The sequence below is a fragment of the Cyprinodon tularosa genome, unplaced genomic scaffold (genome assembly GCF_016077235.1).
Source record: "Cyprinodon tularosa strain WSP-4 unplaced genomic scaffold, ASM1607723v1 ctg493, whole genome shotgun sequence".
In the NCBI taxonomy this organism is placed as follows: domain Eukaryota; kingdom Metazoa; phylum Chordata; class Actinopteri; order Cyprinodontiformes; family Cyprinodontidae; genus Cyprinodon; species Cyprinodon tularosa.
Window position 1 is genome coordinate 225318 of NW_024039222.1, and position 12449 is coordinate 237766.

Genomic DNA, 12449 nt, shown 5'->3' on the forward strand with positions numbered 1-12449 from the left:
CTGCAGTAACACTACAACACAGAGAGAAATTATTTAAACAGAGGTGTTCAACTAGTCGGATGGAGAAAAAAAATGTATTTACTAAACCATTCATCCATTATCTGTACTTTGTTTATGTCCCTCGCTGGTTTAGAAACAAAATGATTGTTTTTTTAAAGTCGTAGGGAAGCGGCTGTTCCAACCGTTGCATTTATCGAATTCTCCCGAGTGGTGCCCGACTTTACACGAGTGGATAAAGTGAATGTGATTGGTCGATTATCAAGGGGGCGGGATTGTTGTGGCAGAAGGTTTACAAGCAGGTTTGTGGGAAGCATCTTGCTAACCAGTTAGCAACTTAGTGCTAGCAGGTTCCCAATGGGAAATTCCACTGGGACCAAGTAGCACTAAATTGGTGACTTAGAAACGACGCTGTCAAGGAAGGCTATGGACAGCGGAAACATGCAAGAGCAGGAGAGTTTAGTGTCGGAGGTCGTGGATGAGTCTCCTCCGTCATCCATTTTTTATTTAGAGGAGGAAAGCGGGGACGAAGATGTTGTGGAAGAGGACGCCAGGGCGGCAGAAGCTTGGTTTGGTGTAGAAGGCTTCCAGCCGTACATGTTTGAGCCCTTGCCTCGCAACGCTGCCAGTTCTGTTAGCTCTACGCCTGCCGAAGACACAGACGTCCATCCCCGTGAACACTGGGACGCAACTCAATGGGAAAGGAAAGGATTCTGATTTCAACCGTTGCGTATATTAGCTGCGACACATGAATCAAGATGCTATGACCGAAAAATTTGATTGACAGATGACCGTTCATATATGATTGGCCGAATTTAGGTGTTCAGGCTGACGTAGAACTAACTGGCCTGAAGAAGATAATGGAAAAAACCCCACAGATTTTAAGACAGGATTTTTTTTATTTTAATAGAAATTTTCTAAATTTTGGGACAATATGGTCTGATAAAGATTACATTAATATACATGTTTAAGCCAGAATGATTTGACATTTAAATATGATTTAAATATTACTTTAAAAGAGTGGTGGTGAAGCCTTAAAAGCTGCGGTTAACATTTAAAGTCCATATGGAGATATTTTCACAAAACAAAACGTGAATACAGCGTCAGGAAGTGAAGATATCAGGGAGATTAAGATCTTATTGGATGTTTTCTTCTGCTAAATGCTTTAAGCTTTTGTTGCAGCTCCTGAGCTCCACTCAGTGAGCCCATAAACGGAGAGAGAGCCTCCAGAGAACATTGCCGGGTTCTGATGCATCACCACAGGCAGAGGTGGAGAAGGAAGCACATTTCTTGCTCTATTTAACCAGGAAGTAAAGCGTGGAGAGAAGAGCATCACATCGCTGCTCACAGCAAAGTTATACGGCGCCCCCTGCTTACATAACCCTGGATCAGACACTGGGAGGAGAACGTGCAGCTTTACGACCAACTGTAGCTGTTCAGGCAGCCATGCAGGATGTTTAGAAGAAAAATGAGACATTAATAAACTGGAATATAAGCAACAGGAGTTTGCTTTGTTGGACCGGAAATGTCTGGAGAATAAAGCTGAGAATAAAACAGGATCACGTTCCAGTAAGGTCTGGAAAAATGTGTACAGTGTACACCTTTAATGGTTTATATTCACAATTTAATATTAAAAATAGAACCTCTCAATAGTCCACGATGAAGTGGAAGGAGACAAAAGGCGGATTTAGAGGCTATAATTATTTTCATTAATCGAATGAGCAAATTGAAAACAATATTGTTATTGTGATATAGAAATTGATGATAAATGATATTACAAAAGTAATAAAAGTTGTTTTTTCTTGCAATAGATTGTATAGCTGTAAGATAGTGATTAGGTATCTATGGTAGAGCAATTAGGGAAACAAAAAAACAAGAAAAAGTACTGAGAGAAAAGTTCATATTAGAGATGCACGATATTGGGATTTTGGCCGATATCCGATATGCCGATATTTTAAAACTCATGTAGCCGATAACCGATATCGATGTTAAAGCTGGACAAAAATAAGTAGTCATTGAAAATAGCAGTTTTGTTATCCATTTCTGACACTTTGAAAAATAATATACTCAAATATATTTTCATATGCTGATATCAAATAGATTTTTAAAAACGCGGTATCGATCTATTTTACTTTCAAAATCTCGTGAAATTTCATCGTTCTGCTACAAACTCTCGTGATATTTTGCAAATTCTTGTGAGATTTTGTTAGTAAAATAGATCGATACCGCGTCAATATATCAACATATAAAAATATGGCAAAATTTCATGAATTTTCGGGGGATTTCGTAGCATAACGATGACATATAGCAATATTTCATTAGTAAAAGAGTTCCGTAAAAATTCAAAAAATATCCACCGGACTTGGTTTTCAAGATTTGAAGACGTTTCGCCACCTCTCCAGGAAGCTTTCTCAATTCAAATGTCTGGATCCGCAGTGAGTTTGAGTCTTATATAGACAACGCCTTGTATCGCTTGGAAACAAGCAATGGTAACCGATGAATGGGTCGTATTACGACCCATTCATCGGTTAAATTTTTACGGAATGACTTTGACCTGGATGACTGAGAACCTTCATCAGCATATTAGTAAAAGAGATTGATATGGTGTTTTTAAATGGCAATATATCAGCATATGAAGATACTGTGATATTTGTATGGATCAATATTTTTTCCCTCGTCTTTAGAACTTTTTAAGTCTGTAAAAAAGAAGTTTTTGAGGAAAAGGAAGAAGTAGTATTTTTATTTTTTTTTAGACTTTAGAAACTCAGAAGCTGATCAAATATCGGGTTAAATATTGGTGGGGTGGCCGATGTCCGATATTCAGTTTTAAGGCCGATACCGATAGGGGGCCGATTATATCGTGCATCCCTAGTCATAATCATAATTTAAAATCTCAGCATTTTGACTAAAAATACAGACTTTTAGTACAGTTTAGGATCAGAAATCGGACTTTAAATCTCAGAATTTAGACCTTTTATCATGAAATGCTGAAATCTGATTTCACGATTGTACTTCCAGCGGAGGATAAGGAGAGCCCCTCTGCCCCCCCAAATCCTCCCCACCTTCTCCAGAAGCACCATAGAGAGCGTTCTGAGCAGCTGTCTCACTGTGTGGTGTGGAGGCTGCAGCGCCTCAGACTGGAAGAAGGTGAGAACAGCAGAGAGGATCATGGGGGCTCCTCTTCCCTCCATTGAAGACATTTCATCCCAGCGCTGCGTGTCCCGAGCCCGTGACATCATCAATGACCCCTCAAACTTATAGGTGAAAATCCAGACTGTTTCTTTTGAATAATCTGACTGGATGATCTGGTTCCTTTACTTTGAACATGTCCTATAGCAGATTAATTCACCCCCTGAACACCAGGAGAGGATGGACCACCTGCAGACCCACGACCATGCGGACGTCCACCTAAACCGATGGGGTTAAACAGAGAGGCAGCCAAGGGGAACTTTGGAGGAGCTGGAGAGGTGCATCGACGAGCTCCTTCAGCAGAGGTGATGGGAAAATAAATGGAGCTAAATGAAGAGGGAGGCCCAGATGATAACCCCTTTAGAGCCAGAACCACGATAAGGTCACATCCATGTCACAGTCTGACCCAGTCAAAGCCTCAGCCTCTGCTTACATAACCTCAGGGAAATATGCTGGTGAATCATATGACTTGGATCTGCAGCATAGTCAGCTTCCCTCCATACAGATCCATATTCATTTAAAGGCCTCTGAAAACACTTTCTGCTGTTTCAAAGAAGCATCACCAAGTACCTCACAGGATGCAAGGTACCGTTCTCACTTTCTGTGGGACTGTGACAAAACAAAGCCAGAAAAGACCCTGAAATGTTTGGTTGTAACATCAGAGAGGCGACAGTAAGCAGCTTAGAGTCTGGGTTGCTGGTTTTTCTGTTGTTTGCAATGCCTAAAGGCCAATTTATTCTTCTGATGCACAGCCTCTGCAACCGTCAAATCTGTCTCTGTGAGACCACGCCCCCCGCACAGAGGTTCTGCACCCGGGTGTTGGTCCTTCTCGATTCGGTGCCGGGGTGCGCCATTTTTAAAAACTGAACAGAACCTGTTCCTCTTTGATGTCTGGGCAACTCTAGATCATATTGTTGTTTTGGAAGATAACTCCCGCCAGCGCCGCTGAAGTTCCCATGACCATCTGCCAAAGTTCTCAAATAGGCTCCCCCTTGCGCTTTGGCGGGAAACTTCTGTGCGTCCCTTCAAATTCCAGACCGACGTTACAGAAGCATACCAGCAAAACTGGTTCGTGACCAGACCCAAGCCACATTTGATGTGTGCGGCTGCAGAAGTATAATCTGCCCTTTAGGCCGAAAAAAACAAAACAAAATACAACTCAGAAAAGGCACTGAGGCTTATTTTAGCTTGAAAAGCAGCAGTTTCACTATTTAATATAGACTTTTATGTGATTTTAGGTTTATAAATGTTACATTTTGTTATATACACTGATTCTGAAAAAAATTGGAAAATATTTGCTTCATAAAAGTTTTGTGGCCATCAAAATGTAAAAGTAAAAGCCTTTTCTGGCACATTTGGAGATTTTTGGAGACGCTGGTGATGCTAAAAGTTCAAAGCTCCACAGCTCTGGAACTGTTGTAGCTAGAGGTCTGAAATGTTCTGCATTTGTTGTTGACATAATATACAATAAATGTAATACAATGAGACCTGCCTTTTCTCAAGCATGTCTTTATTAATGCTGTTCAAAAAAGACCCATTATTTTCGAGAACAGAAAAAAAAACAAAAAACTTTAGTCATGTTTGAACTGATGCAGCCTAGGCTGCGTTTTACTCACCCAATTTTCATCTATATTTTAAGAAACTAAAAAGTGTTAGCTTCCAAATGATGTAACAGTTCCTCATTTTGATTTTCCATTTGGGAATCCAAAATAGGCGAGGATCACTTCAAATTGGCTGGGTGCTAAGAAATTAGCATGTTTAATCTTGTGAAATCACGGTTCTAAATGTTTAATGATTACAGAGATCCTGGTTAAAAGGAGGCAAAGATGCTCGTTGAGACGGGCAGTTCCACTTCAAAGCAGCACCTTGTATTTCATGCAGCATGCAACGCTTGCAGGATGAGCTGGTTTGTTAACCACAAACCCTGCAGGGTGACAGCTGCATGACACCAGCAGTCCAAGGAAAGCACAATCCATTCAGTTTTAGATTTATTATGCAGAGATCTACTCACACCTTTAGCGCAGCTTCATAAAACTAGACAACTGGGTGAACAGCGTTTTCTAAACAACTATTAACTGTACAATATGTTTTCCTCTAATGTTGGAGAGTGGCCCTACCTGCACAGATACACATAGTATTAATTGTTTTCTGCATGCTTCCATTTCTATTTGACTTTGCTGCTGGAAATGTACATGGTACAGTGATGACCCTTGACCCTTGACCACACCTGGCCAGTAAACAACACACCTGCTTTCTCTGATCAGCGGGCGGAGGTGTGAGGCAGAGCGACCGAGTTAATGTCTCGAAGGCTCTGTTAGGAAAATTCATTCCTAAATATTGATTATGGAGTGAATTTTGCTCAATTTTTGATGAAAGCAAAGAACACATTTAGAAAATGGACATTTGAAAAAAGGCTATTTTAAAAAAATATATATATATATATAAAAAACAAAAAAATACGTAAAGAATAACTTTGCTGTTTTCTCAAAGACTCTTATTCAAATTTCTAAAGGTTTTATTTTTCAAATTTGATTTTTGTCATTTTTTTGCTTTTTAGATTTTATAGTTTAAATGTTTTCTTTGTTGTTTTTCTTCTTTCAGATTGATTTTTAGAAATTTAATTTTTTTTTAATTCCATTTTCTGTTCCATACTGGGAGTGGAATTTTCTGGGAGCGAATAGGCATTTCTATTGGTCTGTTGGATGCTAGCAGCAGCGTTTCTATTGGTCTGTTGGATGCTAGCAGCAGCGTTTCTATTGGTCTGTTGGATGCTAGCAGCAGCGTTTCTATTGGTCTGTTGGATGCTAGCAGCAGCATTTCTATTGGTCTGTTGGATGCTAGCAGGAGCGTTTCTATTGGTTTGTTGGATGCTAGCAGCATTATTTCTATTGGTCTGTTGGATGCTAGCCGCAGCGTTTCTATTGGTCTGTTGGATGCTAGCAGCAGCGTTTCTATTGGTCTGTTGGATGCTAGCAGGAGCGTTTCTATTGGTCTGCTGGATGCTAGCAGCAGCGTTTCTATTGGTCTGCCGGATGCTATCAGGAGCATTTCTATTGGTCTGTTGGATGCTATCAGGAGCATTTCTATTGGTCTGTTGGATGCTAGCAGGAGCATTTCTATTGGTCTGTTGGATGCTAGCACCAGCATTTCTATTGGTCTGTTGGATGCTAGGACCAGCATTTCTATTGGTCTGTTGGATGCTAGCACCAGCATTTTTATTGGTCTGTTGGATGCTAGCACCAGCATTTCTATTAGTTTGTTGGATGCTAGCAGGAGCATTTCTATTGGTCTGTTGGATGCTAGCAGGAGCATTTCTATTGGTCTGTTGGATGCTAGCAGGAGCATTTCTATTGGTCTGTTGGATGCTAGCAGGAGCATTTCTATTGGTCTGTTGGATGCTAGCACCAGCATTTCTATTGGTCTGTTGGATGCTAGCACCAGCATTTCTATTAGTTTGTTGGATGCTAGCAGGAGCATTTCTATTGGTCTGTTGGATGCTAGCACCAGCATTTCTACTAGTTTGTTGGATGCTAGCAGCAGCGTTTCTATTGGTCTGTTGGATCCTATCAGGAGCATTTCTATTGGTCTGTTGGATGCTAGCAGCAGCGTTTCTATTGGTCTGTTGGATGCTAGCAGCAGCGTTTCTATTGGTCTGTTGGATGCTAGCAGCAGCATTTCTATTGGTCTGTTGGATGCTAGCAGGAGCGTTTCTATTGGTTTGTTGGATGCTAGCAGCATTATTTCTATTGGTCTGTTGGATGCTAGCAGCAGCGTTTCTATTGGTCTGTTGGATGCTAGCAGCAGCGTTTCTATTGGTCTGTTGGATGCTAGCAGGAGCGTTTCTATTGGTCTGCTGGATGCTAGCAGCAGCGTTTCTATTGGTCTGCTGGATGCTAGCAGGAGCATTTCTATTGGTCTGTTGGATGCTAGCACCAGCATTTCTATTGGTCTGTTGGATGCTAGCACCAGCATTTCTATTGGTCTGTTGGATGCTAGCACCAGCATTTCTATTGGTCTGTTGGATGCTAGCACCAGCATTTCTATTGGTCTGTTGGATGCTAGCACCAGCATTTCTATTAGTTTGTTGGATGCTAGCAGGAGCATTTCTATTGGTCTGTTGGATGCTAGCAGGAGCATTTCTATTGGTCTGTTGGATGCTAGCAGGAGCATTTCTATTGGTCTGTTGGATGCTAGCACCAGCATTTCTATTGGTCTGTTGGATGCTAGCACCAGCATTTCTATTGGTCTGTTGGATGCTAGCACCAGCATTTCTATTAGTTTGTTGGATGCTAGCAGGAGCATTTCTATTGGTCTGTTGGATGCTAGCACCAGCATTTCTACTAGTTTGTTGGATGCTAGCAGCAGCGTTTCTATTGGTCTGTTGGATCCTATCAGGAGCATTTCTATTGGTCTGTTGGATGCTAGCAGCAGCATTTCTATTGGTCTGTTGGATGCTAGCAGCAGCGTTTCTATTGGTCTGTTGGATGCTAGCACCAGCATTTCTATTGGTCTGTTGGATGCTAGCACCAGCATTTCTATTGGTCTGTTGGATGCTAGCACCAGCATTTCTATTACTAGTTTGTTGGATGCTAGCAGAAGCATTTCTATTGGTCTGTTGGATCCTAGCAGGAGCATTTCTATTGGTCTGTTGGATCCTAGCAGGAGCATTTCTATTGGTCTGTTGGATCCTAGCAGGAGCATTTCTATTGGTCACAAGCAGAATTTGGATTGGGCTCTATAACCCCATTTTCACTACCCTCTGAAAACCGATCTGTGCCAAGCTTGGTTACTTACAACCATTTATACACCACGCTCTCTAGAGGGAAACAAGCAAACCAACATGGTGGCGCCCCTAACATTCAGGACGTTTGCAGAGAATCAGGTGTAAATAGTCCATAAACACATTTCTATCAAACAACAAGCTGCAAAAAGAGTGTTTGTAAATGCATCTAACTCTTTATTTGCGTCGTATAGGTGAGAAACCTGTCTGTTGGAGGACCTCAAGTTGGCTCTATGAAAATCTTTTATTTTCACGAATACAGTTTTTTGCATATCCAGGATCAGCATTTTGCCACCATTCAACAAAGGTATTTATTTCATAAGAAACAAAGACCTCCAAACCGTCTATATTTATTATCTCTATGATGATTCATAGCCGTAGTGCATGTTGGACGTTTGAGCGTCATCACCTCCCTCACATCATTTCTGAAACACACAGCAAGGGGGCGGGATTGTTGTGGTGGAAGGTTCGCAAGCAAGTTTGGTTGTAGCCGGTTTGTGGGAAGCATCTTGCTAACCAGTTAGCATGTTAGTGCTAGCAGGTTCCCTATGGGAAATTCCATTGGGACCAAGTAGCACTAAATTGGTGACTTAGAAACGACGCTGTCAAGGAACGCTATGGACAGCGGAAACATGCAAGAGGAGGAGAGTTTAGTGTCGGAGGTCGTGGATGAGTCTCCTCCGTCATCCATTTTTTATTTAGAGGAGGAAAGCGGGGACGAAGATGTTGTGGAAGAGGACGCCAGGGCGGCAGAAGCTTGGTTTGGTGTAGAAGGCTTCCAGCCGTACATGTTTGAGCCCTTGCCTCGCAACGCTGCCAGTTCTGTTAGCTCTACGCCTGCCGAAGACACAGACGTCCATCCCTGGTTTCAACCGTTGCGCTATGGCTAAAAACATTTGATTGACAGATGACTGTTGATATATGATTGGCCAAACTTAGGTGTTCAGCCTGACGTAGAACTAACTGGCCTGCAGAGGATAACGAAAAAAAAAAAAACAGGTTTTAAGACAGGATTTTTTTTTTATTGAAAATTTTTTTTTTTGGGGGGGACAATATGGTCTGATAGAGTGCATTTATATACATGTTAAAGCCAGAATGATTTGACATTTAAATGCGACTTCCCTATAACTTTAAGAAGGGGCATGTCGTCCCTCCTCAACTGGAGTACTGGTTATAATAAATAGATAATAAATAGACAATAAAAGTTATCTAAGAAGCACTGGCTGTTAAGTCACCGTCCATGTGCACCATAGTGTGCAGAGCAGTGTTTAATCAGCATGACCTAAATACCCTGCAGACCCTTGTGAGTGCAGATAATCCTGCCACACCGACCATAAACCAGGTCTGTCTCTTTCTGCCCTTTATTTACAGAATAATTCAGACCACATACCCAACACACAGCATGAAAAATATGAATTATGAACCTCCTTTATCCGTTACTGACATCAGATATTATCCAAATGTCAACAAAAAGTTGGTAGCCCCTCACATTGCACAGGTTTATGTGAAGCAAACGCGGTGCTCTATGCACAGCTTTTATTTCTGGTCAAAATAGAAAAGCGGAATTTGACAACACTTTTCTAATGAGAAAGTTTCCCAACGCGGAAACTGCTAAACGTCTGCAGGTAACAGCAACAACAAAGGAGTCTGCAGCACAGAACGCCAACTGTTTGGCTAACTCAGTGGTTTATTAAAGTTTAGCTTGATTTAAACCACCCAACAAAAAGCCATTTATCTAGAAAATAACCTCCATGGTGGAACCAGCAGGTGGCTTTAGGCTAAATTTAGCACTGGGTAACTCTGCTAGCGTAACAAGTAGAGCGGTACAGGCTAATGAAATCAACCCAACAAGCTAGCTGCTAAACACCCCGCGAGGTGCTGCTAGTTAGCGGCTACAAGCTAACGCTAACAGCATTAAACCTCTGTTTTCTACCAACAGAACCCCCCATTTAAAAGCACCGCGTATATATCCGGCTATGAAACCAATACGCAACCAGAGGTTTCCCATCTGAAGCCTTTATTTTATTTTATTTCCAAACTTTCAGAGACAGATCGCGTAGCCCGACAACAGTGAGACAACTATGTTAGCCGGGATCAAGCAATGTTTGTAAAGTTGTATATTGCATCTATGCTGTAATAATATGATATATTACTGGGTTTGATGGGTTAAGTAGTTCAACAAATGTTTATTCGCTCAACAATATTGCAGTTATAACGTTCAAATAGATTATGACGTTCTTTCAAGGAAAACTTAAGGCAAGCGCGAAGGCTGTAAATGAAGTTAGTGTCCGAACTGTAGATGTAGATAGCACCGATTTTAAGGGGGGTGTAAGAAAACCTCTGGTGATTCTACTCTGCCTGCACACTCTATAAGCATAGTGCTAGATTTTGAAATAATTTAATGCAATTGTGCAAAAACTGAAAACAAATTGTGTATCTGTTCTTGCATTAATAAAAAAAATTGCACACGATTTAATTTATTTTCAGTGTTTTTCGCTTTCGCATCGCAAACCAAAGTGAAACCAGATTGAAAACCAATCCTAAAATGTTCCAGACTGAGTTGAAGTGAATCTGCATATTAAAAAAATAAAGTTCAAAAGTTTTCTAAGGTTTAAAAATAAAAATAGAAAGTTAGGATAATTTTTTTTTTTAAGTTAGGACTATTTTTTTATTCTGGAAAAATCAAATCCAGGTTTGATCCAAAACACGCACCCTGAAAACTGGACTTGATCTAACAAGAAAATATAAATAAAAACATGAATTAAAAGTTTAATAATTAAGGGTAGATCGGTTATTACATAAAACAATCTCTGGCAAATCATTCCACACAATTTGGCTGAATTATTTTCAGTATTTTTTGTTTTTTTCATCGCATATCAAAATGAAACCAGATTGAAAACCAATCCTAAAACGTTCCAGACTGAGTTGAAGTTGCTCTGCATATTAAAAATTAAGTTCAAAAGTTTCGAAAGGTTTCAAAATAAAAGTAATAGAAAAGTTGTGAGTCATTTTAGGATTATTTTTTTAATCTGGAAAAAGCAAATCCAGGTTTGATCCAAAAAAATGCACCCTGAAAACTGGACTTGATCTAACAAAAAAAAAGAAGTTTACAAATTTAAAGTTTATTATTAAGGGTAGATTGGTTCTTGCATAAAACATTCATTGTTTTTTTGTTTTTGCATTGCAAACCAGAGTGAAACCAGACTGAAAACCAATCCTAAAATATTCTAAACTTAGCTAAAGATGCTAATAAAAAAAAAGAAGTTCAAAAGTTTCAGAAGGTTTCAAAATAAAAGTAACAGAAAGTTGTATTTAATTTTAGGAATATCTGTCATTCTTGAAAACAGTAAATCCAGGTATGATCCATCCAAAACATGCACCTTTGAATATAGGCTCGATCTAACAAAAAAAATGTTTTTGAATTAAAATTCTAAAATATTCCCTAATAATCCTGTTTAAGATTGACCATACATGTTTTGAACAGGACAATGCAGCGGTTTACATAAATCGGAAGCTACGATGCTCATGCTAACTTCAGCGCTATAGAGAGCTAGGAAGCAGCTAGCCTTAGTTAGCAGCTAACCGATTAGCTAGCGGCTAGCCGCCTGGCTGTCGAACGAACAATCAGATAATGTGTGTGTGTGAGCGCGCGCGCGTGTGTGTGTGTGGTCTCAAAGATATAAACATTTCTTACCTCCCACTCGGTACATATTAGCCGCCATCCTCTTGCAACCGGTATTAAAATCAATCCCAGGGTGCCCCCCCGGCTTGGGTTCAAAATATCGACGGCTTCTCTTTTATTCCTTCATTTATCTCAGACACCCCCGCCGCGAAACAAAGCCGGCGCCGGGCACAAGCCGAGCTGTGGCGGGTAAAAGAAGTTGAAAGTTTCCCTTAGTAGAGCTCCGGAGATGGTTCCCCCCCCAAAAAAAGAACCAGAAGTATCCCCTTTTCTTCGGCCCCTTTGACGACCTCCTCCTCCTCTTCCTAACTCACTCATTCACACACAGCGAGCCTGTCTCTACTCCACTCTTCCTCCCATCCTCCGCTCCAAGCCTCATCCTCCTCTTCTTCACCTCCGCTCAGTTCACAAACACACACACAAACACACACACACTCTGGTCGGCTCCGACAGCGCGCGGATCGTCATCTTCGGCAAATATCGACAATCTCCGGAGAATCGAACAACTTTTTTTTTTTTTTTTCCCACCAGGGCATAGCAGTGGCGGTTCTAGACCAAATGTTCAAGGGGGGAGGGGGACACAAAAGAATATAAATATATAAAGTACAACAGAGTGTTATGGCGAGGCTAAAGTTTTTTTTCTTCTATTTCAAGAATAAAGTCGTAATATTATGAGAATAAAGGCGTAAAATTACGACAATAAAGTCGTAAAATTATGAGAATAGTGGCGTAAAATTATGAATATAAAGTCTTAAAATAATGAGACTAATGGTGTAAAATTATTAGAATAAAGTCGTAAAA

At 40.5% G+C, this 12449-nt stretch overlaps 1 protein-coding gene across 1 annotated transcript in view; it reads right to left on the reverse strand.

Annotated features, from left to right (window-relative positions):
• Positions 1-12059, reverse strand: part of mta2 (metastasis associated 1 family, member 2) — a 54909-nt gene extending 42850 nt beyond the window's left edge. The window contains exon 1 of the mRNA XM_038302522.1: positions 11661-12059. Within this exon, the coding sequence (XP_038158450.1) occupies positions 11661-11688 (28 nt within the window). The 5' untranslated portion in view covers positions 11689-12059. The remainder of the gene's footprint in view (positions 1-11660) is intronic.
• Positions 12060-12449: the final 390 nt, after the last annotated feature.